The 26628-nt window shown below is 62.9% G+C and overlaps 18 protein-coding genes across 18 annotated transcripts; 8 read left to right on the top strand and 10 right to left on the bottom strand.

Moving 5' to 3' along the window:
• Positions 1-16: 16 nt before the first annotated feature.
• OSTLU_12518 (predicted protein) lies at positions 17-948 on the bottom strand (the record flags this gene model as incomplete). The annotated part of the gene is made up of 3 exons (XM_001417633.1): positions 17-461; positions 579-736; positions 829-948. 3 exons carry the CDS (start codon positions 946-948, stop codon positions 17-19), a joined length of 723 nt encoding a protein of 240 aa, XP_001417670.1.
• A 58-nt stretch (positions 949-1006) lies between these two features.
• Positions 1007-1720, bottom strand: OSTLU_92699 (predicted protein; the record flags this gene model as incomplete). The annotated part of the gene is made up of 1 exon (XM_001417632.1): positions 1007-1720. A coding segment is annotated over one exon (714 nt), but the record flags the coding sequence as incomplete, so codon positions are not given.
• A 193-nt stretch (positions 1721-1913) lies between these two features.
• On the bottom strand, positions 1914-2906 carry OSTLU_4520 (predicted protein; the record flags this gene model as incomplete). Its single annotated transcript, XM_001417631.2, has 1 exon — positions 1914-2906. A coding segment is annotated over one exon (993 nt), but the record flags the coding sequence as incomplete, so codon positions are not given.
• Positions 2907-3193: 287 nt separating this feature from the next.
• OSTLU_31519 (predicted protein) lies at positions 3194-3957 on the top strand (the record flags this gene model as incomplete). Its single annotated transcript, XM_001417875.1, has 1 exon — positions 3194-3957. One exon carries the CDS (start codon positions 3194-3196, stop codon positions 3833-3835), a length of 642 nt encoding a protein of 213 aa, XP_001417912.1. The 3' UTR covers positions 3836-3957.
• A 1663-nt stretch (positions 3958-5620) lies between these two features.
• OSTLU_12516 (predicted protein) lies at positions 5621-6640 on the bottom strand (the record flags this gene model as incomplete). The annotated part of the gene is made up of 1 exon (XM_001417630.1): positions 5621-6640. The coding sequence occupies one exon, from the start codon at positions 6638-6640 to the stop codon at positions 5621-5623; it is 1020 nt and encodes a 339-aa protein (XP_001417667.1).
• A 469-nt stretch (positions 6641-7109) lies between these two features.
• OSTLU_31516 (predicted protein) lies at positions 7110-8885 on the top strand (the record flags this gene model as incomplete). Its single annotated transcript, XM_001417874.1, has 1 exon — positions 7110-8885. The coding sequence occupies one exon, from the start codon at positions 7110-7112 to the stop codon at positions 8883-8885; it is 1776 nt and encodes a 591-aa protein (XP_001417911.1).
• A 312-nt stretch (positions 8886-9197) lies between these two features.
• On the bottom strand, positions 9198-10642 carry OSTLU_94241 (predicted protein; the record flags this gene model as incomplete). Its single annotated transcript, XM_001417629.1, has 3 exons — positions 9198-9265; positions 9523-9859; positions 9905-10642. 3 exons carry the CDS (start codon positions 10640-10642, stop codon positions 9198-9200), a joined length of 1143 nt encoding a protein of 380 aa, XP_001417666.1.
• Positions 10643-11708: 1066 nt separating this feature from the next.
• OSTLU_31514 (Amt family transporter: ammonium) lies at positions 11709-13221 on the top strand. The gene has a single exon (XM_001417873.1). The coding sequence runs from the start codon at positions 11717-11719 to the stop codon at positions 12971-12973; it is 1257 nt and encodes a 418-aa protein (XP_001417910.1). The 5' UTR covers positions 11709-11716; the 3' UTR covers positions 12974-13221.
• Positions 13222-13271: 50 nt separating this feature from the next.
• Positions 13272-15670, top strand: OSTLU_31513 (predicted protein). The gene has a single exon (XM_001417872.1). It carries the CDS (start codon positions 13399-13401, stop codon positions 15667-15669), a length of 2271 nt encoding a protein of 756 aa, XP_001417909.1. The 5' UTR covers positions 13272-13398; the 3' UTR covers position 15670.
• A 33-nt stretch (positions 15671-15703) lies between these two features.
• OSTLU_31512 (predicted protein) lies at positions 15704-17320 on the bottom strand (the record flags this gene model as incomplete). Its single annotated transcript, XM_001417628.1, has 1 exon — positions 15704-17320. One exon carries the CDS (start codon positions 17318-17320, stop codon positions 15704-15706), a length of 1617 nt encoding a protein of 538 aa, XP_001417665.1.
• Positions 17321-17540: 220 nt separating this feature from the next.
• OSTLU_15286 (predicted protein) lies at positions 17541-18374 on the top strand (the record flags this gene model as incomplete). Its single annotated transcript, XM_001417871.1, has 1 exon — positions 17541-18374. One exon carries the CDS (start codon positions 17541-17543, stop codon positions 18372-18374), a length of 834 nt encoding a protein of 277 aa, XP_001417908.1.
• A 106-nt stretch (positions 18375-18480) lies between these two features.
• On the bottom strand, positions 18481-18768 carry OSTLU_9236 (predicted protein; the record flags this gene model as incomplete). Its single annotated transcript, XM_001417627.1, has 1 exon — positions 18481-18768. A coding segment is annotated over one exon (288 nt), but the record flags the coding sequence as incomplete, so codon positions are not given.
• A 313-nt stretch (positions 18769-19081) lies between these two features.
• On the bottom strand, positions 19082-20545 carry OSTLU_31509 (predicted protein; the record flags this gene model as incomplete). The annotated part of the gene is made up of 1 exon (XM_001417626.1): positions 19082-20545. One exon carries the CDS (start codon positions 20543-20545, stop codon positions 19082-19084), a length of 1464 nt encoding a protein of 487 aa, XP_001417663.1.
• A 236-nt stretch (positions 20546-20781) lies between these two features.
• Positions 20782-21393, top strand: OSTLU_92692 (predicted protein; the record flags this gene model as incomplete). Its single annotated transcript, XM_001417870.1, has 1 exon — positions 20782-21393. The coding sequence occupies one exon, from the start codon at positions 20782-20784 to the stop codon at positions 21391-21393; it is 612 nt and encodes a 203-aa protein (XP_001417907.1).
• A 492-nt stretch (positions 21394-21885) lies between these two features.
• OSTLU_8794 (predicted protein) lies at positions 21886-22425 on the bottom strand (the record flags this gene model as incomplete). Its single annotated transcript, XM_001417625.1, has 2 exons — positions 21886-22068; positions 22222-22425. Coding segments are annotated over 2 exons (387 nt in total), but the record flags the coding sequence as incomplete, so codon positions are not given.
• Positions 22426-22839: 414 nt separating this feature from the next.
• On the top strand, positions 22840-23385 carry OSTLU_92691 (predicted protein; the record flags this gene model as incomplete). The annotated part of the gene is made up of 1 exon (XM_001417869.1): positions 22840-23385. A coding segment is annotated over one exon (546 nt), but the record flags the coding sequence as incomplete, so codon positions are not given.
• An 83-nt stretch (positions 23386-23468) lies between these two features.
• On the bottom strand, positions 23469-24128 carry OSTLU_31506 (predicted protein; the record flags this gene model as incomplete). Its single annotated transcript, XM_001417624.1, has 1 exon — positions 23469-24128. One exon carries the CDS (start codon positions 24126-24128, stop codon positions 23469-23471), a length of 660 nt encoding a protein of 219 aa, XP_001417661.1.
• A 1096-nt stretch (positions 24129-25224) lies between these two features.
• On the top strand, positions 25225-26364 carry OSTLU_38395 (predicted protein; the record flags this gene model as incomplete). The annotated part of the gene is made up of 1 exon (XM_001417868.1): positions 25225-26364. The coding sequence occupies one exon, from the start codon at positions 25225-25227 to the stop codon at positions 26362-26364; it is 1140 nt and encodes a 379-aa protein (XP_001417905.1).
• Between the last annotated feature and the right edge of the window lie 264 nt (positions 26365-26628).

Raw genomic sequence — 26628 nt, 5'->3', positions numbered from 1 at the left:
CGTGATTTGCACTCAACTACTTCAACGCCGCTGCAATTTGCGCTTCGACATCGCTGGCTGGTTTGTTGGCGTGAATTTCAGTAACCTTCTTTGCTATCGCGTAGTAATCGATAACCGGTTGCGTTTGCGTGTGAAACGCTTGCAAGCGTGACTTAAGGGTCTCCGCGTTGTCATCCTTACGCTTAATTAAAGGTTCTCCCGTGAAATCATCCTTCCCTTCAACCTTCGGCGGAGCAAACTTCGTGTGGTACGATCGCCCGCTCGCGGGGTGGATCCATCGTCCCTCCACCCTTTCTACGAGTACCTCATCCGGCACTTCAAAGTTCAGCACTGCATCGATCGATACCCCTTTCGCAGAGAGCATCTCGTCCAACTTCACCGCTTGCGGCACCGTTCTCGGGAACCCGTCCAAAATGAAACCGTTTCGGCACTCGGGCGCCTTGACGGCTTCCTCGATAATCCTACATTCACAAGTGAAGCATCTCTGTCAGTCACCGCGCAGGACACAAGAACACAGCGTAGGGCCTCGTGTATCATCACTCGCGCTCGAACGCGCCATCGCAACGCTCCACACGCACCCGACCACGATATCGTCGCTCACGAGCGCTCCGCTCTCCATGGCTTGCTTGGCCTTCACGCCGTTCGGCGTTTTCGCCGCCACCGCCGCGCGTAACATGTCCCCCGTCGCGAGGTGGCACAGGCAGTGGTCGGATTTAATCTTAGGCGATTGCGTTCCCTGTTCGGCGTCGAGACGCGTCGTCAGTCGGGTGTCCCGAAGCGCGCTTTTTGAGGTTTTGACGGTCGAAGTTGACGGTCGAAAACGCGCACCTTGCCGCATCCCGGCGGACCGATGAGGATCAAGCGCTTGTCTGGCTTATTTTGGCACTCCAGCCGCCGCTGAATCTCGCGCATGAGCTCGTCGGTGGAGATTTCTTCGAGCGCGGTCATCGTCGGTGGTTACTGGATAGAGCGCGGCGAGGAGTGACGCTTTACACGGGCTACAACATCACTTCTTCTTCTTTTCGTCTAAGGCGCGCAAACGCGCGTCGAAATTACGTTTAACTGTTTCCTCGTAATCTTCCGAGCTGCTGCTTTCGTCCGTGTCGTCGACGGCGTTGACGTTTCGAGGCGACCAAGCGTCGTCGTCGACGTCGGCGCCCGCCTTCAAGCGCTCCGCGCGAGCGTCGCCCGACATCCCCCACTTGATCGCGTTCGCGCCGAACAACAGTCCCGACCCGATGATCGCGATCGGTAATAACTTTGCGCTCGCCGCCGCGGCGATCGTCCCTCCGAACACCGACAAAAATCCCAACGCCGGCAGCGACAGCAGCAGCACGAGCGCTCCGACGAGCGACGCCACCGCCGCCGTACCGACGAACGCGAACAGCAAGCCCGGCAGCGCGAGCACGGCGACGCCGACGACGACGGGCAACACCGCGGCGGAGATCAGCGCGCTGACGCCGCCGGCGATGGCCGTCGCCGCGGACGCCGCCGTGAGCGGATATTCACCCACCCACTGGATGAGTCCTTTCGAGCGTGCCAACGGCGAGCTCTCCGGGATCTCGTCCGCGGCGAAGTCGGCGAGCTGCTTCCATCGCTTGCGCAGCTCCTTCTCGCGGCTCCACCACAGGAACGCGCGCGGCGCGGCGTGCGCGCGGCGCGCGCGCGGTCGAGCGGGACCGAGCGCGAAAAACGCGTCGCGCGCGGTGTCGCCGCGCACGGCGACGCGGAAGGAGGCGCGACGCGCCAACGCAGACGCCGACGTCGATGGCCGGGACGACGACGTCGGGGAGACGCGCGCGTGGGCGACGGTGCGCATGGCGACGACGAGTTGTGACGAGCGAGCGAGTGCGAGAGCGCGAGCGCGAGCGTACGCGACGTATCGAGTATATAACAACGAGCGCGACGCGGCGCTAGGCCAACCCGACGAGCGATTCGCTGAGCTTCCAAAGCTTTTGCGCTTCGACGGCATCGTTTGATTCGACAGAAGAGTTGGTTTGAGCGAATTTGTGTCCGGCGGCGACGAGGGACGGCGGCGCGCCGGGCGACAAATCGTTGTTCCAGTACACGCCCCCGCTGCCCTCGAGCGAAGGGTCGGTGAGCATGAAGACTAAGCAGTTCCCACCTCCGGAAACGGTTTCTGCGACGTGGAAAATCTCGTTCGTGGCGAAGTCGAAGACTTTGACGAAGAGAGGATTTTGGTTGCGAAATAAGCCGGTGCGCGTGATGAGTCCCGGACCGAACGCGTTCACCGTGATTTTCGAGTTTCTCGCCTGCAGGCGTCGCTCGAGCTCGTACATGAAGAGCATGTTCGCCAACTTAGAGTCTTTGTACGCCTTATCGGCGTCGAACGCTTCACCGTCCGCCATCTCGAACGCCGCGCCGTCGCGTTCGAGGCCTCGCAAGTCGCCGATGTGCGCGCCGCTGCCCACCGATCCTCCCGGCGACGCCGGGTCGTGCACCTCGCTCGCCGTCACGACGATTCGCGGATGCGCCTCGCTCGACTTTTCGAGATCCTCCAATAACAAGTTGGCGAGCAAAAAGTGCCCCAAATGGTTCACACCGAACGTCTCCTCGAAACCGTCCCTCGTTCGATGCACCACGGGATCGCCGCTGTATTCCACGCCGGCGTTCAGACACAAAGCGTCGACACCGCCCGTTTTCCTCACCTCGCGCACGAAAGCGCGCACCGAGTCCAAACTCGACAAATCGCACTCGACGCACTCGATGTTCGCCCCGTCCGCGTTCGTCGCAGACAATATATTCGCCTTGGCCGCCTCCGCCTTCGCGCGCGTTCGGCACGCCAACACGACGACCCAGTCCCCGCTCGCCGCGAGTTTCGTCGCCGCGTCGAGCCCGATCCCCGAGTTCGACCCGGTAATCACGACCCTTTTCTTCGTCTCAGTCGTCGTCGTCGTCGTCGCGCCGTCCTCGTCTTCCTCCGCCGCCGTCGCGCGTCGTCGTCCCGCGAGACTCACCGAAAGCATCGTCGCGAGTAAAACACCCTCGCGTCGGCTCACCGCGCGCGCCCGCGTCGCCTCCGCGCGTCGCGTCGACGGTGCGACGTTTCCGCGCGCGCGCGCGCGCGCCGCGGTCGCCGTCGACGCCCGCATCGCGCGTCGAGCTGTCCGGACGTCGCGCCAGCGGGACACGTCATCGCTCGACCGCGACGCGCGCGCCACTCGTCGACGCGATGCGCACCGCGCGGGCGTCCCTGATCGCGCGACCACTCCGCGCGAAGGCGTCCATCATGGGCGCGAGCGCGTCGCGATCGTCGCCCGCGACGCGCGCGTTCCTCGACGGCGCGAAGATTCCGGGCGTGTCCGATGGATGCAAAGGCGCCCCGATACCCGAAGGTTTGAAGGGCCTGCCGATCGTCGCCGACGAGAGCGTGATGTCGCAAAAGGCGCACGGCACGAGCGAGCACGCGGTGATGAAGAATCTGCGCTACGGCAGCGATCGCGAACTCGCGGATCGAATTTGCAACTTTAACAGGCACTACGCGGAACACGCCGGGTACGCGTGGAGCACGAACTGGATCTCCGAGGTGAAGGATAAAGGCGAGGTGACGTATTACGATTCAGTGACGGGCGCGCCGCTTTTCATCGCACCTCGAGGGCGAACGTGGGCGGAATTCGAGAAGGAGTCCAGAGCGCACGGTTGGCCGAGCTTCAGAGACGCGGAGATGGTGCAAGAAAACGTCCGATGTTTGCGCGACGGCGAGTGCGTCAGCACGACGGGAACGCACTTGGGACATAATTTGCCAGACCGTAACGGTAACCGCTACTGCATCAACTTAGTCTCCGTCGCCGGTAATCCCGAACCGGAGAGATGATTATCGTTTTCCGCGATTCGGAGCTTTGACGGTTGGAACGAGGCGCCGTTTCGACGCCGCCTCGTTCGTCCCCCGCGCGCGCGACGACCACTTTTAACGCACTCAAGCGCGTGAACCTCTAATTTCTTTACATTCTATCCTCGCGCTCTATCGTCGCCGCCGTCGCCGCCGCCGCCGCGACGTCTCGCGCTGCCGTCGCCGTCGCGCTCACCCCGCGAAATCCAGCATCAACTGCGGCAACACGCGTTCGAGGTGTTCTCCGTCCACCGCGCGCGCGCCCTCGAGCGTGGCCAGCGCGCACGCGCGATGCGTCGCCTCCTCGACGAACGCCTCGACGAGCGTCGCCATCACCTCCAGCGCCTCCGGCTTCGCCGTCGCGTCGAACTCGCGCTCGACGCCGCGCTCGCGGCGCTCGCGATCGTCGTCCGCGACCCACGCGGCGCGCGCGATGGCGTACACGAGCTCGCGCGGGACGGACGGCGGCGACATTCGCGTCGCGCGCGCGGGTCGTCGCGCGCGGCCGTCTGACGAGCGCTCGAAACGATTCGAACGGCAGAGCGCGCCGCCGCGGCGACCGCGCGCGCGTCCGAGCGCGCGGCGATGGCGCCGAGCGTCGCGCGGCGTAAACCGCGACGGTGCGCGCGCGCGTGCGCGCTGGCGGTCGTCTGCGCGTTGGTTTTGGCGCGAACGTTTGGGTCGGTTGGGACGAGGACGGACGCGTGGTTCGGCGCGTCGACGCGGGACGACGCGGGCGCGCGCGCGACGCCGACGCGGGCGCGCGTGTTGACGTCGTCGTGGATTCCCGAGCGCGCGGAGAACGCGCGGCGGTTGTGCGCGATGTTGGAACGGTCGAGGCACGCGACGGCGTGCGCGGCGACGAACGCGACGAAGCTCGAGCGAGCGGAGCAGGCGCGAGAGATCGAGGGGCGAGGATACGTCGTTCGCTACGAGGAGAACAGGAAGATTCGGACGTTTTGGTCGAGACGGGATGGGGAGAACGCGTGGCGCACGTACGCGAACGCGCTGGTGCATCCGCGAGCGGCGTACGCGAGCGTCACGGCGGACATCGAGAAGCATCGGTTGTACCAGGGCGACGCGATTCGGTTTAGCGCCATTGGAAACTTAGCGTCGTTTGGGATTCTGGCGAATTTCGTGTCGGCGCAAAACGGTGAGCGCGAGGAACCGTGGCCGGACGTTCAAACGGCGTTGAGGGTTGGGATGGAGGCTGAGCGTAGAGACCGCGCCGTGCGCGAACAATCCATCGTAATCTTTGAAGACGACGCAAACGTAGACTTTGAGTTGTTCGAGCGCAAGTTTGGCACCTTGCTGAATTCAGTACCCGATGATTACGACATCATATCGTTGGATGCGAATCCGGAGTATTGTCGCGAGTCTGTATGGCGTGCCCCGTCGTCATGGTTGCACCGCGTGAGAGTTCGTCGCCCGACGAACGCCGACGAAGGAGTGAAATTGTTCAGGGCGTTCACGACGTTTTCGAGAACGACCGTCATCGTCGTGAGCTGGAAAGGCGCTATGCAGATATTACGTCATTTGCCATCGAGCCTCGTGATCGACATGTACCTCGCGCGCCTGCTGCGCCTGAACGAGCTCAAAATTTACGTCAGTTGCGACGGAATCGTGCGGCAACACGAGTCGGAGATAAAAAGCATCACAAATGGAAGGAAGATGCTCCATTGGTTCTAGCAAATAGTAGTATAGCCCGTGCAAGTGATTGATTCTTAGCGAGTAAATTTACGTTCGAGTCGTCTTCTATTGTACAAACGTCTAAATCCAGTCCCCTTCTAACAGCTTCAAAGGCAAGTACACCTCGCTCAGGTATTGAAAGCCGTAGCTACTCAACGACTGAATTTCCGCCTTGGTTTTCGTTTCGAGCATGATGTTGATTTCCTTCACCCACTCCGGGTTGCTTTTAATGAAATCCTCGTTGAGCATGTGATGCCCCGTTTCAATATCCTTTGCCGTCATCTCTAGGCGACACTGTTCGGGGATTTTGAACTTGTCCAAATCGCTCGGGCGGACGCCGAGCCATTTGATATCGGGCGTGGTGAGGTTTCCGCTATCGAAAGCCATGTTCTTCGAACCTTGCATGTACACTGAGATGATTTTCAACCCGTACGGATCGGCGTCAACCAGCGCTAACACCGGGATTTTCAAATCTCTCTTCACCTTGCTCAAGAACAAGCGCGTCGCGACGTCGGGTTGTCCTTTGGCGGTTATGATTATGCACGGGTACTTGTTGTAAAATCGGTCCTCGGCGAGGCGCATGAACGCCGCATCTTTCTCGACGAGCAGTACGAACTTGGCGTCGGTGCGCATATCCCTCACTTTATCGATGTTGCTCGGAATCGCCTTACCGCCCACTCCCATCTTCGTGCAGTCGATTTCGTCGCCGTCCTCCTTGTATTGCAACCGTCCGACGACGACGCCCTTTTCCGACGCCACGACGTGCAGCGAGTTACGCGTGCATCCGAGCATGCACGAAATATCGTCCAACACCGCGTCGGAATCCTTCTGATCCTTGAACAACTTGACGTCGGTGTAAAACAAATCCCGCTTCGTGACGTGAATCCCGCGACTCAGCACCCCGTGCACCAACTGCATCACCCGCGTCAGAATCGTCACCTTCCGCACGCTCGACACCGCCGCAAAATTCGCTTTCGTCGTCTTATTCTTCAGCACGATTCGATCGAGCGCCTCCACGTACACCTGATCCGTCGCCCCTCGACTCGGCAGCACGTATTCGAACCCGTCGCCCGCCACGATGCTCTTCGCCGCCGCGATCATCACCTGCTCGATCGCCGCCGCGATCTCCCTCGCGTCCCTGTCCTCGACCTCGCGATACGTCGTCGCCAATCCGAGATCGTCCAGCGTCCGCCGTCCGCCTCGCTTCGCCTTCACCGCGCGCTCGAGCGCCCGCACCTTTGCGAGCACCTCATCGAGCGAGCCCTCGCGTCCATCGCGCCCGTCGCGCAGGCGTTTCAGCGCGAAGTTCACGCCCTCGTCCGGCGTCGCGCGCTTCTTCGCCCGTCCGGGCGCCATCGCGGCGCGCGTCGACGTGCGCCGGTCGCGCCCGTCGCGACGCGCGTTCGAATCCGAATCCGTCTTTTCGCCCTCGAGTGGCGAAACCAGCGTTCGCCCTCGCGCGGCGAAATCTCGCGCGGTCGGACGCGCGCGCGGCGTCGACGCCGGCGCCACGCGTCGACGCGCGAGACGGCGCGCGATGGCGCTCGCGTCCGCGACGTCGCGGGTGATGATGCTGTCGCGACGGACGGCGCGCGCGCGACGCGCGACGACGGTCGCGGGACGAACGCGGACGACGGCGGTGACGACGACGGCGACGGCGGCGACGGCGACGGCGACGCGCGGATGCGTCGCGCGCGCGGCGACGACGCGAGCGACGACGCGCGGACGGGGATGCGCGGTCGCGGCGCGCGCGAGCGAAGGGCCGACGTTCGTGACGACGCCGATATATTACGTGAACGATCAGCCGCACATCGGGCACGTGTACACGTCGACGGTGGCGGACGCGTACGCGAGGTATCGAAGGGCGCGTGGGGAGGACGTGTTCTTTCTCACGGGCACGGATGAACACGGATTGAAGGTGGAGCAAAGCGCGGAGAAGCGAGGGATCGAACCGCAGGCGTTGGCGGATGAGAATAGTCAAAAGTTTCGCGACGTCATGACGGCGTACGATATTTCCTTCGACGAGTTTATTCGCACGACGGATGATTATCACGAGAGACAAGTGCGGGCGTTGGTGAAGGTGCTGCAGGAGAAGGATGCGGTGTACTTGGGTCGCTTTGAGGGGTGGTACGACGAAGGACAAGAGGAGTATTACACCGAATCCAAGGCGAAGGAGCTCGATTACAAGAGCCCGATTAGCGGAAAGGATATGGTTCGCTCGAGCGAGGAAAATTATTACTTTCGATTGAGCAAGTTCCAGAAGGAGCTCGAGGCGCTGCACGCTGATAACCCAGATTTTTTGACGCCCAGCGCGAGGCGTAACGAGATGATCGGTCGATTGAATGAAGGGTTGAACGACGTGCCGATTTCGCGTACCAACTTCAAGTGGGGCATCCCGATGCCGGATGACGAAAAGCACGTCATTTACGTGTGGATCGACGCGTTGATGAATTACATCACCGCTATCGGTCTTGGCGATGGTAAGGATTCCATCGTTTACGCCGATCGATCCAAGTACTGGCCCGCGAGCATGCACATCATGGCCAAGGAAATTTCTTGGTTTCACTCGGTGATTTGGCCCGCGCTCCTCATGGCGCTCGATTTGCCGCTTCCTCAGCGCGTGCACGCGCACGCTTTCTGGATTCGCGAGGGACGCAAGATGTCGAAATCACTAGGTAACTTCGTTGATTTGGCTTGCATGGATCGATTCAAGGAGCATTACGGTTTGGATGCGATGCGATACTATCTCGCCGTCGAAGGACCGATCGGCGCGCAAGACGCCAACTTTAGCGCCGAACGCGTTCAAGAAATCTATTCGAGCGATCTAGTGAATACCATGGGTAACAGCGTCAGTCGTACGACCGCGATGATTAACAAGTACTTCGACGGCGAAGTGCGAAGCGAAGAGGCGAACGGTGCGCGGGTGACGTTCGATAACTGGGACTGGCCGGCGCGCACGAGCGCGCACGTTCAAGACGCGTTGACGGCGTACGACAAGTTGGACCTTCCTCGCGCCGCAGCGGCGGCGAAAAACATCGTCATGGATGTCGATTTATTCATCACGGAAACCGAGCCTTTCCGCATGGCTAAGGACGAGTCAAAGAGCGCCGAATTGGCGGCTTGTTTGTACCAGTGCCTCGAAGCGCTTCGCATCGCCGCGGTGTTGTTGGAGCCTTTGATGCCCAACAAGATGGCGGAATTCGACGCTGGAGTCGGCCTTGGTGAGGGATCGATCGCACAACGAACGAAATGGGGCGGATTGAAGCCGGGAACTAAGGTTGAAAAGCTCGCTCTCTTTCCGCGCGTCGAAGGTTTGGATGAAAACGGCCATCCCGTCAAGACATAGGCGAGCGAGTAAGCGAGCGAGCAAGCGAACAGCAGTACCGTATGTAGCGTATCGTTTACATTGCTAGAATAATGTTAGCGAAATCCCATCTTTTGCTTGTAACTTAACTCCTCTTGGAGCGTTAACCTGTCGTGCGCCCAGTTGCTACTGCTACGTCGGCGGTCGTGGCTAGACTTTTTGAAGATTTTGCCGAGGCTGCACGTGAGGCTGGGGTTCGGGAAGATGTCATCCGGGTCCACATAAGACTGCGCTTTCAACTGGGGAACGAGGGCGTCGCCACGAGCCCATCCCGGGATCATTTTTTTCGGTCGCTCATCGTCTTCGCTGTCGCTGCTGCAATAGGGTGAAATCGGATACGAATCCAACGGCGTGCGTTGCTGCTGCGACGAAGACGAAGCAAAATTGGTCCTGAAGATGGAGCGAGTGGGTGTGCGCATGGCGGCCGAAGATTGATGGGAATGGCCATGAATTGCCGCTTGCGCGTTCTCGAGCAGTCGGCGACGCTTTTCTGCTTCGTGAGAAGCGGAAGACGTGAAACCAGATTGACCGCTCGTGCGTTTCAACGACACTGGCATTGGCTTCGTCGACACGTCAAACGTCGCCTTCTTTTGTTCCTCAAGCATCTTTGCCCACTTACTCTTCTCCATCGCCGCCTTTCGTTGCGCCTCTTCTTCTTGAAGTCGAAACTGAGCCAAACGCTCTTGACGCAGGCGTCGTTCTTCTCGCTCGCGCGCTTCCTGATCAGCTTGCTTGGCCTTTCGCGCCTGCATCTCCATCTCGCGTCGCTTGCGCTCTTCTTCCTTTTGTCGAAGCGCACTCTCTAATTGACGCTTGTTCTCTTCGTCCGCGCGTGATCGAGCCTCCATCGCGCGCTTGAGTCGACTCATGACATCGTTCGCCTCAGCCGCCGTCGTCACCGGCGCCAGCGAAGACGGCGGTTTGGGACGTTGCGCGGATTGCTCGCCGAGAGTTGCCTGGTGAGAAGGCGTGTTCAAGCTCATAGATTGGAAAGCCTTCACCTGAGAAGGCGTCGCCGACATTTTTTGGAACGATGACAACGGTGCGAGATCGACCGCGGCCGATACATTCTCAGGCTGAATCATAAACGACTCCATCAAACTGCGCTGATCGACTGGATGCTTGGGAGCGACGGTGCGCGGCGCTAGGACGGGTGCCACCACTGTGGGCGCTGATGCGGGTTCTTTCGATTCAGACGTCATCGTCGCCGTCCCTGGTGCCGCCGCGGGTTCCTTCGACGCACTCTGCTTTGCCTTGTCCATCGCGAGCGTGCGGGGGGAAATTCTCAACTCGGTCGAAACCACCGCGCCGCCGGCTTTGGGATTCTGTGCGGCGAGCGCGGGGATATCAGCCTTAAGAAAAGCCATACCGTTTGCTCGCGCTTTGGCGCGCTTCCGCTTTTCGCTCGACTGCCCGGCCGAGGATGGATCCTGCTGCTCTTCAATCTTCGCGGCGTCGACAGATTTGCTCTTCGGCGCGTCGTCGAGCGGCGCCGCGCCGTCCTTCATCTCAGCATCTTCGTTCACGTTCTTCACCGTCGAAACCGGCGCACCGCCCCGCGTCGCACTTCGCATACTCTTTCTCGTCACGCGCTCGTTCGACGCCCCCGCGGTTTGCCACGCAATCTTCTTCACGTTCTTTGGCGTCTGCACGTCGGCGTACGCGCGCGCCGCGGATACGCGCGCGCCGCCAGACGCCTCGGTCGAATGTCCACCGTCTCGCGCAGTGTCATCGGCCATCACGCCATCTTTTTCAGACTTGTTCGCGCCCGTTTCCTCGCCGCCCGCACCGCTAACCTCAACCGTTCGTCCCTCGCTCGCCTCGCTCGCGCTCGCCTCGGGGGGAACCGTCGCGCCATCCGTCGCCCTCGCCCTCGCCGTCTCTCCCTTCGAATCCCCAACATTCTCCCCCCCTCTCGCGCGTAACCCCTTACCAGGCGTCACACCTTTCGAGGCGTGCGCGCCGCCGCTCTTCCTCGCGCTCCCGCGCGTCGTCGTCGTCGCTTTCGCGCTGCGCGTCGCCGTCGCGCGCCGCGCGGCGCGTCTTCGTCGTCAGTCTTCCATTCGTCTTCACCCTCGCGCGCCTCGAGCTCTGACCACCGATCGCGCTGATCCACGCGTCACCACAATTGATTTCATCCCTCGACCGCCCTCCCGCGTCGTCCATCGCGCCCGTCCCGTTCGTCTCTCGTCTCGTCCTCGCGTCTCGCGAGATAACTGTTGGCGCGTCGCTCGCGTCGCCGCGTCGCACCTCTCGTTCTCCTTCCCCACCCCCGTCCGATCGCCCGATCGCGTCAGCACCTCCCTCGCCCCGTTCACGAACGCCTCCATCGCCGTCTCCGTCTCCTTCGCGCTCGCGCGCGTCCCTCGGAGCGCGTCCGCGCTCGCCGCGAGCGCGTCGCGCACCGCGCGACGCCCGTCGTCGCATCGTTCGCGCAGCTTTCGCATCGCGTCCAGCGCGCGTTTGGACGCGAACGCGCGCGCGGGCGCGCGGGGTGCGATCGTCGACGGCATCGCGTCGCATCTCGCGCGCGCGCGCGACATGCGCGCCGCCCGCGTCGCTCGATGGCGCGCGCGCGGCGGTGTCGATTGAATTCGCCGAAGTTCCCCCGGGGCGTCGTATCTAATGTGTCACTGTTTGTACATACAGTATCTACACGCAAGATAAATCATACTCACAGAGAAATACGTATTTAAAGCCTTCTAATATATAGATATAGATTTCGTTCGGACGCGCGGCGGTTCGCGCCGACGCGGCGGCGCGCGCCGCAGCACAGCGCCGCAGAACAGCGCGCCGCACGCGAGCGAGCGAAGATGGCCATCGATGCGGGCACCACCGCGTTCATGATCGTCTCCATGGCGCTCGTGAACCTCATGACGCCGGGACTGGCGTTCTTCTACGGCGGTCTCGTGCGATCGTCCAACGTGCTGACGATCATGATGCAAAATTACGTGTCGATGGGATTGATCACGCTGGTTTGGGCCGTCTGGGGGTACTCGCTGTGCTTCGGGACGTCGAAGAACGGCGTGATCGGCAGCGCGCGCACGCACTACTTCCTGGAAAACTTGGCGACGCAAGAATTGCCGTACGCCGAGGGGATGCCGGGGCTCGTGTTCGCGGGATTCCAAGGCATGTTCGCCGTCATCGCGCCGAGCCTGATGACGGGCGCGTTCGCGGATCGCGTGCGATTCGTGCCGTACGTCCTGTTCATCTTCTTCTGGGTGCACTTGGTGTACTTCCCGTTCGCCCACTGGGTGTGGGGCGGGGGCTGGATGGCTCGCAACGGCGTCAAGGATTTCGCCGGCGGCATCGTCGTGCACATCACCGCGGGCTTCTCCGCCTTGGCCACCGTCGTGGCGCTGCCCAACCGCCGAAAGCTCGAGGGTGACGACGTCGACACCAACCCGCACAACATCCCTTTCGTTGCCCTCGGCACCGGTCTTCTCTGGTTCGGCTGGTTCGGTTTCAACGGCGGCTCCGCCCTTGCGGCGAACGAGTCGGCCGCGCTCGCCGCGATGAACTCTGAAATCTCCGCCTCCGCCGCTCTCTTCTTCTGGCTCATGCTCGAGTGGAAGATGGAAGGCAAGCCCACCCTTGTTGGCGCCTGCGTCGGCGCTATCGCTGGTTTGGCCACCATCACGCCGTGCGCCGCGTACGTCAAGCCGTGGGCCGCGCTCACCATCGGTACGCTCTGCGTGCCGTGGTGCTACGCGTGCATCGAACTCACGAAGAAGTACAACCTCGACGACGCGCTCGATGTGTGGGCCGTGCACGGTATGGGTGGTTTCTTCGGTACCCTCTGCGTCGGCATCTTCTCCAGCGCCGCCATGACTGGGAATGCCTTCGAAGCTGGCGGTAAGCTCTTCGGCAAGCAGCTGCTCGCCGCCGTCGGCTGCGCCGCGTACTCCTTCGTCATGGGCTACGCCATCATCAAGGTTCTCGAAAAGTTCATGGATGTCGTCCCCCGCGAAGGCGACCGCAGGATGGGCTTGGACGTCTCCATGCACGGCGCGAAGGCGTACAGTGAAGACCCGAGCGGCTCCAAGAAGGGCGGCGCCGTCAACGTCTAACGATATTACTCCCCTCAATAACCGGCGTCGAACAGTCGTCGTCGTTAACAGTCAATAACCGGCGTCGAACAGTCGTCGTCGTTAACAGTCATTAACGTAAACGTCAATAACGCACTCCTTCGGTCGTCCGAAGCGATGTTGCGACTTAATATGCGCTTTCGTATACTTTACTACTTATCACGGCGCACGACGCGTCGCGTAGGGGCCTCGGCGCCGCCGCGTTGAAATAATAACAAGCAACCTTGCGTCTCGCCGCCTCGCCGGCGCATTCTCGCCCCGCGATCGTGCGCCAGTCGCGCGCGCGCGTCACGACCGACCGACCGACGCGCGCGGTCTCGCGACGAAGACGAAGGTAAAGACGCTTTCAGCGCCGCGCCCTTCGTGCGAACGACGACGCCGACGACGACGGAAGAGAGACGCGAACCATGCGCATCCAAATCAAAGGCGGCGTGTGGAAAAACACCGAAGATGAGATCTTAAAGGCGGCGGTGATGAAGTACGGCAAGAACCAGTGGCCGAGAATCGCGTCGCTGTTGAATCGGAAGTCGGCGAAGCAGTGCAAAGCGCGATGGTTCGAATGGCTCGATCCGAGCATCAAAAAGACGGAGTGGACGCGGGAGGAGGACGAAAAGCTGCTGCACCTGGCGAAATTGATGCCGACGCAGTGGAGAACGATCGCGCCCGTGGTCGGACGGACGCCGAGTCAGTGCTTGGAGAGATATGAGAAGTTACTCGATGCGGCGTGCGCGAAGGATGACGATTACGACGCCGGAGATGATCCGAGAAGACTGCGTCCGGGGGAAATTGACCCTAACCCAGAGACGAAGCCGGCGAAACCGGATGCGGTGGATATGGATGAAGACGAGAAGGAGATGCTCGCTGAGGCTCGAGCGAGACTTGCGAACACGAAGGGTAAAAAAGCGAAGCGAAAAGCACGGGAGAAGCAGTTGGAGGAGGCGAGAAGGTTGGCTGAGTTGCAAAAGAAGCGCGAACTGAAGGCGGCAGGAATCGCACACGTGCGGCGCGCAAAGCGCGTTCGAGGCGTGGATTACAACGCCGAAATCGCGTTTGAACGAAAGCCGGACGCAGTGATGTACGATACGCGCGAAGAAGACGAAGCATTTGCAAAGCAGCAATCTGCAAAGGTGTTTAAACCAATTTCGCTCGCCGAGCTCGAAGGGAAGAAGAGCGCAAAGCAATTAGACGAAGAGAGCAAGAAGCGTGAGGCGGCGAAACAGAAAATGCAAGAGCGTCGCGATATGCCCGGTGCAGTACAACAAGCGCTCAAAGTGAACGACGCGTCGTTTTTTCGACGATCGAAGCTCATGTTACCGACGCCGCAAGTGTCTGACCGAGAGCTGGAGGACATCGCAAAGATTGGCAAAGGAGGCGTCGGCTTGCTCGACGACGGCAGCGCGACGCCTGCATCTGGGCTATTAGGATCATACGGGCAAACGCCGGCGACCTCGTCCGGATTAGCCGGGCGAACGCCGATGCGAACGCCTCAAGTCGGGGGCGACGCGATTTTGATCGAGGCCCAGCAGCAAGCCGCCCGACGTCAACAACAGTCGACTTTATTCGGTGGTGCTGAAGAGGCGGCGGCCGTCATGCCCACTGACTTTGCTGGTGCGACGCCAAGCCACGCGAAAGCGGCACCGACGCCGTCGCGAAGTGATGTGAGCTCGCACATGGGCGCGACGCCGTCACTGCACGGGCAAACGCCCATTCGCGACGGATTGAACATCAACGACCAGTATGCCTCGCACTTCGGCGATCTCTCGGCGCGAGAGCGACGTGCACACACTGCGTCGACTGCTGCCTCATTGAAGAGTGCGTTCATGTCGCTTCCGAAGCCACAAAACGAATATCAAATTGATCTCCCAGACGAGCCGATGGAAGACGAGCCGATGGAGGACGCCGTCGTGGAAGATGAAGCCGACGTTCGTGCGCGCGAAGCCGCGGCCTTGGCGGAGTATGAAGCGATTCAACGCCGTAAGCGCTCCCAAGCTGTCCAGCGCGATTTACCTCGACCGACTGAGTTGACGCCAGTCGCGCCGCTCGCCGAGGATTCGATTTCGAAGCTCGTCAACGAAGAGGCGCACGCCTTGCTTGAGAACGACATCGCCAAATATGGCAAGAAGTCCAAGTCCGCGCCCGCACTCGAAGATTTTGACGAATCTTTGCTCGTGGCGGCCCGTCGACTCGTCGATACGGAGGCTGATGAGATGTTGCGAGAGCAAAACGTGTCGAGAGAAGATTTCGCCGAAGCCTTCTCCGCTGCGCTCGTCGCGGAGCGGAAGAAACTTATTTTCGTACCGAGTCTCAATGCGCAGATCTCTGTCGATGAAGCGTCGAAAGAACAACAGCTCGAAGCGGCAAAAGCGACTTTCGAACTCGTTAGAGGGGAAATGGAGAAGGACGCAAAACGCGCAGCCAAGTTGGAGCAAAAATGTATCCTCCTCACGGCCGGGCTTCAGAAGCGGAATGGAGAATTGTGCAACAAACTGAAGAAGACTGTGGAGGAAGTCAAGGCTTTGTCCACTGAGGCGGCGTCTTACGCCGTTTTGCACGTGCAAGAAGAACGCGCAGCGCCTAATAGAATCGAATACTGGCTCGAGCTTGTGGAAGCCGCGCGAACGCGCGAAAAGCTTCTTCAAGAGAAGTTTGAGACCCTCACGCGACAGTTGAACGCGTAACTTTGTAGTGAAATCTAGTGATTGGTAGTTTTTATTACTTTGACACGCGATAGTATTGTTCGAGAGTTTTTCCGTGAGTTTGCTTGACTGCGGCTTCCGACAGGATGTCCCAAACCGCCACGGTGCCCTTGGAGCCAGCGGCGGCTATCAAATACGGCACCGAAGGCGAAAATCCACACGCAAAAATAGCTCCCACTTGAGGAGAGTGCTGACACAGTAAGGACGGTTTACCATCGTTCAAATCCCACAATTTGATCGACTTGTCCGTGGAGCACGTCGTCAATAGGTTGGGCGCACCAGACGCCATGCTCAGCCCTGTTGTGGCCTTGTCGTGCGCCTGGAGCTTGAAAACACAGTCCGACTTTGATCCCATGCGTGTATCGAAGCACATCACGAGCCCATCTTCGTTCGATACTAAAAACTGCGTCGGCGATCCGACGTGCCAAATTGCGCTCTCGACGTCGGCGCCGACTTTCCACGTAAGTGATGCATTATCGGGCGCGCGGACGTCTACAACTTGAGCCGTTTTATCGTAAGATCCTGTGAGAAGCACAGTAGGTTCAGCTGGGTTCCATTCGCACGCCTGCACTTTCCCTTTGTGATGATTCAGCGTTTGCGAGGCGGTTTCCGTCGCGATGTCCCAAATCTTAACCGTCGTGTCGGCGCTCGCCGACGCCAGGACGTTTCTAAACTCGCGATTCCACGACAATCCCATGACGGCGTCTTCGTGTGAGCCGCCTTTCAACGCTTTCGACTCTTTCTTGCCGCCCTTCTTACCCTTTTTACTCGCAGCCTTGATCGCCTCGTCTGAATATCCCCCCAGCGTCGTCACCGGCTCGACGGCGTCCACGCAATCCAAATCCCAAATCTCGATCCCTGGATACATCGTCCCGATCGCCGCACAGTTGACTTCATTCGTCCCGCTCTTGGGTGCGCAATTCATCCACGCCACACTCAACGGAAACGCCGGTAAAAGCACGTCGTGATGCACGTACAAATTCGTCTCCGCGTTCCCCGTCACTCCCGCCTCCTCGTACACCCACACCTCCAAATGCGACACATCCTCGTCCGTTCGCGCCGCCAATATCACCAAATCCGTCTCCGCCATCGTCATATCGTCCGGCATCTCATCCTCGTCGTCATCGCTATCCTTAATCGTCATGTACGGATCGTCCTCGTTTCCGTCGTAGTGCGTCATGCGTCCGCTTCCGAACAACCGTCCCGCCGCCGCGCGTTCATCCTCCTCTTCATCGTCGTACGCGTCCATGTTCAGTTCCGCGAGATCATCAACCATTCCTTTCGCCGCTTTCGCCACCGCCTTCGCCTTCGCCACCGCCTTGGTCGTCGTTTCTTTCGCGTCTTCTTCGTCCGCCGCCATTTCGTCCAAATCCTCCTCCGCGTCCGCCTCGACCTCTTCCCAGTCGCTCTCGTCCGACGCGTCGCCGCTCGACGCGTCCGAATCATCGTCCGTCATCCCATCCTCGTCTTCCGACGCGTCCGAGGCGTCGGAGTCGCGCCGTCGCGAGTCGCGGCGACGCGCGACGTCGCGCGCGCGATGCGCGAGCCGCTCGAGCTCCTCTTCGGGGACGTCCGCGTACTTGGGCGACGCGCTCGCGGCGCCGGGAGGCACCCAGGCGAGGCTGGAGATCATCGCGCGCGCGTTCGCGCGGCGAGGGCCGAGCGCGCGCGCGCGCGACGACGCGCGGCGTCACAGTGTGCCGGCGGCGGCGGCGGGCATGCGCGGTGAGGACGCGCGCGCGCGCGTGTGCGTCGTGCAGACGGACCCGACGCGCGCGGAAACGGTGGCGGAGAACGTCGCGCGCGTCGACGCGCGCGTGCGCGCGGCGCTGACGCGCGATCGAGGCGTGGGGATGGTTGTTTGCCCGGAGCTCGGTTTCAGTCGTTACGCGTTGCGCGACGAGGACGACGCGCGCGCGGTGGCGCGCGAGAGCGCGCGCGCGCTCGCGTGGGCGCGCGAGATCGCGATGACGTACGACACGCACGTGGCGCTCGGACACTGCAGGGAGGAGGCGACGAGCGGGGAGTTGTTCAACTCGCAGACGGTTTTCGCGCCCGACGGCGACGTCGCGCGTCGGTACGACAAATCGCACCTGTACTTCGTGGACGAGGCGTGGGCGGTCGAGGGACGCCGAGGTTTTGAGGTTTTCACGCTCGCGATGAAGTGCTTCGTCCGTGGCGCGGGGTCGGCGTACGCCGAGGTGGTTCGGGACGTGAAGTGCGTGTCGGCGATTTGCATGGATATTAATCCGTACAAATTCGAGGCGCCTTGGACGGATTTCGAGCTCGCGAACGCGTGCGTCGGGAGCGATTTGATTCTCTTCAGCTCGGCGTGGACGTCGGCGCATCCCGACGACCCAGAAGAGATCAAACGGAAGCCTGTCGATTTCGGCGAGACGGTGTCTTACTGGATGTCGAGGCTGCAGCCTCTTTTAGGCAAAACAATGAGCCCGTACTTCGTGTGCGCGAACAGGATCGGCGTCGAGAATGACATTCAATTCACCGGGTGTTCGTGCATCGTCGATTTACGACATCGCATCCCTCGATTAATGCTCGGAGTCCGCGAACGCGAAGAGACTGCGCTGTCGTGCTGGATTGAACTCGGTCGAGCGAGCGACGACGACGACGACGACGACGGCGGCGAGACCGACGCGCTCGGCGAACATAATCATAGCGACGCCCAGTAGACGCTTAGCTCATTAGGCCATTAGCCCATTAGCCCAGCGGCGAACGTCGCGCGTGAACGAAGTCGCTAACGTGGCTATTTACAAACGAGACGCGCGCTCACTTGGCGTTTATCAAACGCATCATCTCGAATAACTTTTGCGGATCTCCTCCCGCTTCCTCTCTCGCCCGCTCCGTGAGCACGAGTTTAATCCTCGCCATGCTCTTTCTCACCTTGGTCATCCTCTGCGGCGCTCGCATGGGTTCGCGATTCGTTCTCGCCAGGTATCGTTCCGTCAGCAGCATGTTTCGCTCCTTGAGCAGCACGTACCACAGCTCGTGCAGGTCCTCGTACGACTTGTTCCGCAGGTCGCTCGCGAGCCACTCGCGACCGACGAAGGTTTTTTCGTCTCTGTTCGCGTCCACGAAGGCGTCTAGACCGTGCGCGCGCGACGCCGCGGCGGTGGAGGAGATCGATCGCGTCAGAGGCGTCGACGCGGAAGTTTCGAGCGCGGCGCGCGCGATTCTGGACGCCGCGCGCGCGAGCGCGGTGGTGGACATGCGCGCGAAGCGTGTTTGTCGCGTGCGAGACGCGGCGCGACGCGCGCGACGGCGAATGTCGGGCGGCGCGCGCGCGCGGGACTGTTGCCCTAGGCGCCGAACGCGAACGCGAACGCGAACGCGAACGCGCGAATCAAAGCGTGCGTCTATTTCGTTACACAATCTATTTCTACGCGATGTCGTCGTCGCCGGAATCATCGTCGCCGGCGAGAATTTCGTACTCGTCGCCTTCGTCGTCGTCGGCGGCGACTTTGGGCGCGGCGGCGTCGTTCGCGATGAAATCGTCGTCCACCGCGGCGTCGTCCGCGTCGGCCATCGAGGCTTCGTCGACGGCGATCGGGTCACCACCGTTCAGCAATGTTTGGTAGCCGCGAAGTATGGCGCGCTGGATCTTGCGATGAAGCGCGGCGGATAGCCAGCCGCGACGCTCGTCGCACGCGCTCGGCGGGTCCTCGCACGTCGCCGCGCGTTCCACCGCGGCGCGCACGCTCGGCAGATCGATATCAGCGAGCGATAAGACTGGGTGTCTCGCGTCCGGTATCGCTCGAAACCCGTGAATGGCGGCGTGATATCCGCGATCGGCGCGCGAGCTGAGGGAGAATCGCTCTTTGCGACGCGCGCCCTCTTCGTCGTCGTCCCGAAACCAATTCGCGGGTAATCGAAGCGTCACGGTTTGATGACGCACGTACGTCCTATCAAATCGCGGGTCGACGCCGACTTTAATCCACGACTTCTTAAAAGGCCCGCTCGAGAACTGATAACACGTCGTCGCGTGAAGCTTTCGCGAAACGATTTCGTCCGCCAACGATTTCGGCAGACGCGCCAACGCCGCGAGCGGCGCCCAAACGTCTCTCTCTTCCATCAACGCCCGCATCGCGCTCACCGCCGCGCTCGAGGCGTCTTCCATCGCCAAACCTCGAGTAGGCACCGCGATCTCGTGGAAATCAACCTCCCGCGTCGTCGTCGCCCCCGTATCGTTTTGCTCAAAATAATTCGCCACGGGAATGTCGTCTCGCGTGTACAACGGCGGCCGCAGCGACGTCGCGCCCATCCCCCCGACCCCCCCATCGCCCTCGTTCCCGAGCTCGAACGGATCGTTCGCCCCTCCCTTCGCATCCTTCAACCACTTCACCCCGTCAACCGCGTCCCGTCGTCCCGCGTCGTCGTCTCGTCCCTCGTTTCGTCGTCCGAAATCCGCCGCGCCTCGAAACAAAAACACTCGCCGCGCCAACCCGATCGCCTCCACCTCCGTCCTCGTCCCGCCGTTCGCGTCCGCGCGTTCCGTCATTTTCAACACGATCGACCGCGTCTCCCTTCGTTCGCCGTACGCCACCGACCGACGCCCGTTCGCCTTCGCCTTCGCGTTCGCGTTCGCGTTCGCGAATCGCAGCTCCAACCGCCCGCCGTCCCGTCGTCGTCGCCCCGTCGTCGCGCCGTCCTCCGACGTCGCGCGCCCTCCCGCCGCGCGTCGCCGCGAGGTTTCTCTCGGAAAGCACGCCTCGGACAGCGCCGCGCGTCCGCCCAGCATCCGTTCGCACGCGTCGACGTCGTCGACGTATCCCGGGAAGCGAATCAGCGCGAGTTTCGTCGCTCGCGGCAGCGTCACGTCGTCCCTGCGTCGCTCGCGCGCCATCGCGCGCGCGCCGCGTTCGACGCCGCGTCGCGGCGCGCGATCGAGCGCGATCGAGCGCGATCGAGCGCGACGCCGCGCGCGCGTGTGCGGGACGCGCGCGATGGCGTCGCGAACGCGTTCGACGCCGTCCCGCACACGCGCGCGCGCGACGACGCGCGCGAGCGCCGCGCGACGCGCGCTGCGCACGACGCGCGCGACCCCGAAATCGCGACGCTCGATCGCGACCGCGACGCGCGATGGCGACGCCGATCTCGAACGTGTACGACCACGTCGCGGTGCGGCGCGCGTACGACGACGCGACGGTGTGCGCGGTCCTCGACGCGGGCTACGACGAGGACACGCGCACGGTGGACGCGAAGATCGCGCTGTCGATCGCGGCGATCGGCGCGGCGTGCGCGGCGCACGCGGTGACGATGACGAACGACGCGACGCGATGGGCGTGCGCGGCGGCGTACGGGGCGCTGGCGTGCGGGGCGCCGTGCGTGGCGAAGTACGCGGAGCGAGACGCGCTGCTGCTGACGCGAGCGCGAGGGGTGGATTGCGATGGACGCGAACCGGCGGCGTGGGCGAGAAACGAACGGTCGAAGGATGGGCTGACGGTGCACGTGCGGTGCGCGCGACTGGCGGAGACGCTCGAGGTGATCGTGAGCGCGAAGAGCGACGGGAAGTGCGAGGCGAAGGACGCGGTGCGATGCGACGTGCGGTGCGAAGAGTTCGTGACGGAGGATGGGGAGTTTTTAGAGGATGAGTACGAGGCGTTGATTTGGCGCGTGCTCGAGGCGTTCGAGCGAGGGAAAGGACGCGGCGCGAGCGTCGACTGTCGAGCGGCGATTGAAAAGATGAAGTGATTTTGTGAAGAATTTTAGAAATTGAATCGTTCGTTAATCGTTCGCCGCGAGGTCGTCGAATGAGGGCTCGCGCGATCGCGCGCCCCGCGGCGTGGGCGACCGCCCGCGCCGAGGCGAATCGTCGTCGCGCCGCGACGGCGTTCTGCTGCGCGAGCGGCGTCGCTCGATGATTTCGGGCGACGGGCTCCGCGACGGGCCGTCGTCGCGTTCGTCGCGACTGCGGCTGCGCGACCGGCTGAAGCTACGGCTGAAGCTACGGCTGCGACTTCGCGCGCGCCGGACGCGGTCATCGGAGTACCGCTCGCGCGAGTAACTCCGCGGTCGATGCCCGCCCTCTCGACGACGTCTCGGCGCTCGACGAAACACCCGCACGTACTCGCGCGCGCCGCCGGAAATCTCAAACTCCCTATCGTCGAACGCGTCGATCGCTCGTTCGACGTCGTCCGCGCTCTCAAAGTGTACCTCCGCGCACCTCCGTCCATCGCGATCGACGAACGTGCTCGCGTACGTCACCCGTCCCGCGCGTCGAAACGCGTCCTTCACGTCTCGCCAATCCGCGCCTCGCGGCAAATCCTCCACCTTCACCGAATGCTCCGTCTTTCGCGTCGCCGCGCGCTCCCGCACCATCGATCGCGCGTCCGCGCCATCGCGCCATCGCGGTCGATCGTACGGCCCCTCTCGATCGCTTCGCATCCGTCCCGCGTATCTATCGCGCCCGTCGCCGTCGTCCCGGTCGCCGCGGTCCCAGTCGCCGCGCGCCTCCCTCTCCCTCTCCCTCTCCCTCTCCCTCCCGCCGTCCCGTCGTCCCCGCGCCAGCTCCGCGCGCACGCGTCTCCCATCGAACGTCGTCCCGTCCTCCGCCCGCGCCGCGCGCTCGGCGTCGCGCGCGTCGTCGAACGTCACGAACGCGAACGCCGGCGGATGTCGCGGTCGCTTGACCTCGACGCGCGCCACGACGCCGTGCGCCGCGAACCGTCGGTCGACGTCGCGCGACGACGCGTCGAGCGGCAGGTTCCCGACGTACACCGCGCGCCCGCGCGCGTCGGCGTCGCGCGACATCGATCGACGACGGCGCGACTCGATGTGACGCGGCGCCGCGCGGGCGCGCCGCACACGCGCGCGCGAACGCGAGACGGGGCGATGCGGGCGCGGACGGGCGCGCGCGCGCGCGCGCGCGCGGCGCCCGCGGCGCGACGCGCGCGCGCGACGCGACGGTGGACGGCGACGCGCGGCGACGGCGAACGAAAGATGAGGACGACGACGCGCGCGACGACGGCGACGACGACGACGACGCGCGCGGACGAGGACGGTGACGCGAGAAACGGCGTCGCGCGCGCGGACGCGGACGCGCGCGCGCGAGGGCGGGCGACGGCGACGGCGACGGCGCGCGCGGCGGCGGCGGCGGCGTGGGTCGCGGCGGTCGACGGCGGCGTCGCCGTCGCGGGGGTGTACGACTCGTACGGCGTGCCCACGGAAGAGGCGACGCCGCTGCAGAACGTGTTCGGCGTCCTGTTCACGGGGTTTTCGTTCTGGTACTTTGCGCGCGCGGTGCAGAAGCGAAGCGGGAAGGCGAGGGAGTTTCGCGTGGCGAATAGGTTGCCGGAGGAGGAACGAGCGAAAATCGACGAAGAGCGCGCGAAGAAGACGAAAGAGCTGACGGCGATGCAGAGTTTTACCGGAGGTTTGACGGGGATCGGGATCTCTGTCGTGCTGTACGCGTTCGCGTCCAAGGTGAGCGCGTCGTTCGACGGGAAGGCGCTGCCGGAGAGCGAGACGGTGCGACAAATTTCCATCACCGTGCGCACGATCGTCGAGGGGCTGACGTACTTGGCCACGTTCGTGTACGCGGCGAACGGCGTCGGATTGATCGCGCTCGCCGGACAAAAGACGCTGGATTATTTCGACGGCAAGGATCTGCTCGACCAGGCCAAGGCGGAGCTCGCCGAACGCGACGCCGCCGAGGCGAACGAAGAAAAGTCAGAGGATCCGTGATGTTATCTCGCTTTGTCTGTAATTAGAGTTTAAAAGGCATTCGCTAAGACTGACGAGAAGCTGCGGCGCGATGATCGCTGCGCTCACTTGCCACGCGCGGCGTCGAAAAACGCGTGCCACTCGCTCTCGCTCCACCCGCTCGAGGTATCCGCGAACAGTCCGTTCACGTACGCGCTCGGCGACACGTGCACGCCCGTTTGCCGTCCGAGTTTGACGTAAAACTTCAACTGCTGCGTCATCGCGTTGCCCGGATTCTTCTCCCCGCGCGCCAACGCCTCGGCGTCCAATTCCAAAAGTTTTCGCACTTCGCCCGCCGTCGACGCCGCGGCGTCCGCGCCCATCGCGCCCGTCATCGCCTCGCGCGCGACGTCGACGTACAAATCGTACATCTCCCCCTTGGTCATCTTTTCCGTGAACTTATCCGTGAACTTGTCCCAGTTTTTCTCGCTAAACGCCGCCTCGCAAAACGCGACGAACGCGTCCTCGCCGCGCAGTCGTTCCACCCCCAACGACACCTCGTGCGCCAGCGCGCTCTGCGCGTGCCACGGTTGCGGTTGATTGTACACGACGATCGCGACGTCCGCTTTCCCGTCGTAACTCGCCCACGCCGCCGTGCAGTTTCTCCAAAACCGTCCCGAAAACGGGCACGCAAAGTCCAACCACGCGTCGATCTTCACCCTCGCCGTCGCCGCGCCGCGCGCGACGCGCCCGAGCGGTCGCGCGGGCGTCGGCGGTCCCGCCATCGCGCGCGTCGCGCGTCGGCGCGCGACGCGAGCGCGCGGGGCGAGCGAGACGAGCCGCGACGCGCGCGACATGAAATGACACGGCGTCGACACAGCGCGCCGACGACGCGGCGACGCGGCGACGCGCCGCGCGCGATGGAGCCCGCGCCCGCGAGCGCGATGGTGGAGGAGGCGCGCAGGCGCGCCGAGCGCATCGCGGCGGCGCTCGGGGCGCGCGCGCGGGACGACGCGCGAGACTCGGGCGCGGGCGACGCGAACGAGATCGATCTCGACGCGCGCGCGACGACGCGCGAGACGCGCGGGACGGGAACGGCGGTCGGGACGCTCGCGATGCGCGCGCGACGCGCGAACGCGGGCGTCGCGGGGCTGTACCGCGCGGTGGAGGCGACGACGACGAGGGCGGCGCGGGAACCGCCGCGAGCGTACGTCGAGCGTCGACTCGAGCGGTTCGATCGCGACGTGCGCGGATACGACGCCTCGGCGTCGGCGAAATCGATGTTGGAGCACGATGAGCGCGCGCGGGCGTCGGAACGCGGTCGGGCGGGGACGGCGGCGGCGCCGACGCGCGCGGCGCCGACGGCGAACGCGCGCGAGACAGACGGACCCGCGCGCGCGGGACTGGGCAGCCGCCCGACGGACGCGTCGATCGGAGGGGATGAAATCTACGCGTTGTATCGCGCGAATAGGGCGTATCGCGAGCCCGCCGGGCGCAGGTGACGACGCGCGCGTCTAGAGTTTGTAGCGTTAGAGTAGCCGATAGTTTGCGAAAACCGCGGCGCGCGCGCGGGGCGACCGCACATTCGCGCGCGCTCGTCGCAGCACGACTCCGAAGACGGAAACTCGCTTCGACGCGCTTTTCGTCGCGCCCGAGCGCGTTCGTGCGACTCAGCGCGTTGGTGGACGCTCGTAAAGGACGACTTTATCCAAAATGCCGGGGTCGACGTCACCCACCATCGGACGCGCGTGCGCGCGCCCAGCGCGCGCTTTGCGCGCGAAAACAGTCAACACGCGCAAGCAAAGCGCGTTGACCGTCGTGCGCGCGCACGCTGCGGGCGAAGACGCCCCGAGCGCGGCGAAATCGATCGCGAAGAGTTTGATGGCGATCGCCGCGACGGCGTGCGTCTCCGCGCCGACTCTGGAAGCGTTCGCGTCGCCGGTGACGCCGATGGAGATCGGCCAAGTCGCTGGATTGGAAGCGAATCCCATCACGAACGCCAAGGCGCTGTTGCGAAACGCGTTGCCGGTGAGCAATAAGCCGATTCGCGCCATTCAGAAGAAGCTCGAGAGCATCAGCGACGACTTGCGCGTGCCGGGAGTGAAATTCTCCGGCGTCGAATCGAGCGTGAACGGCTCTTTGAAGATTGTCAAGGAGCAACGCGGTAAGATCGTTGAGGCTCTCGCGTCGGGGAAGAAGGCGGACGGTGAGCAGGCATTGAAAGAGCTCGAGAGTGTGTTGACGGATTTCCAAGTCATCGTCGCTCAAAAGGACAAGCAAGAGGTGCCGTTGCAGCAACAAGAGGCGCTCTCGCTCGTCGGTCGCATCGAGGAAGATATGATTGATGGTTTCCCATTTGACGTCCCCGCGCAATACGCGGACAGGCCGTTGTTGAAGGGTCGGGCGACGGTGGACATGCTGGTGAAAATCAAGGACAACGCGAACACGGATGGCGGCGTGTTGAAGATCGTCCTCGACGGTTACAACGCCCCGGTGAGCGCGGGTAACTTTGCCGATTTGATCAACTTGGGTTTTTACGACAAGATGCCGATCCAGCGCTCCGATGGTTTCGTCGTACAAAGCGGTAAGCCGAAGGGCGGTGACGGTTTCAAGCTTGGCGGCGTCGAGCGCACGGTTCCTCTGGAAATCATGGTGCAAGGCGACAAGGTGCCGGAATACGAGTTGACGCTGGAGGAACTCGGCCGTTACCGCGACCAGCCGGTGCTGCCGTTCAACGCGTTCGGTACGCTCGCGATGGCGCGTCGCGAAGCGGAACCGAACTCGGCGTCGTCCCAGTTCTTCTTCCTCCTTCGCGAATCCGAACTCACGCCGTCCGGCACCAACATTTTGGACGGTCGCTACTCCATCTTCGGTTACGTCGTCGAGAACCAAGAGCTCCTGCGCGATCTCAAGGTCGACGACGAGATCATCTCCATGAAGATCGTCGACGGCGCCGAAAATCTCGTCAACGAAACGAAGCCCGCCGTCGACCAAGCGCCGATCGAAGCCCCTTCCGAGTAAACGCGCCGTCGCGACGCGAGCACGCCATAGCACATTTTTCATTGAATATTTCCTTCTGGACGCGCCGTCGTCACACGTCGTCTCGGCGCTCGCTCGCGCGCGATGCCCGCGGACGCGCACGAAGACATCGTCGCGCGCGTCGTCGACGACGCCGTCGCTCGAGGGAGCTTTGTCGTTCTCGAGAGCGTCGTGAGCACGACGCGGCGCGCGCTATCCACCGATGACGCGGATGCGTTGCTCCTGCGGTTCGCGCAGAGCGTGTCG

Source organism: Ostreococcus lucimarinus, chromosome 5 (genome assembly GCF_000092065.1).
Source record: "Ostreococcus lucimarinus CCE9901 chromosome 5, complete sequence".
Classification (NCBI taxonomy): domain Eukaryota; kingdom Viridiplantae; phylum Chlorophyta; class Mamiellophyceae; order Mamiellales; family Bathycoccaceae; genus Ostreococcus; species Ostreococcus sp. 'lucimarinus'.
This window is presented reverse-complemented; position numbering and strand designations above follow the sequence as displayed.

What these genes read in the sequence shown, in the direction of transcription:
- OSTLU_31514 (XM_001417873.1), top strand. Translation starts at nt 11,717, where the DNA reads ATGGCCATCGATGCGGGCACCACCGCGTTCATGATCGTCTCCATGGCG.
- OSTLU_31513 (XM_001417872.1), top strand. Translation starts at nt 13,399, where the DNA reads ATGCGCATCCAAATCAAAGGCGGCGTGTGGAAAAACACCGAAGATGAG.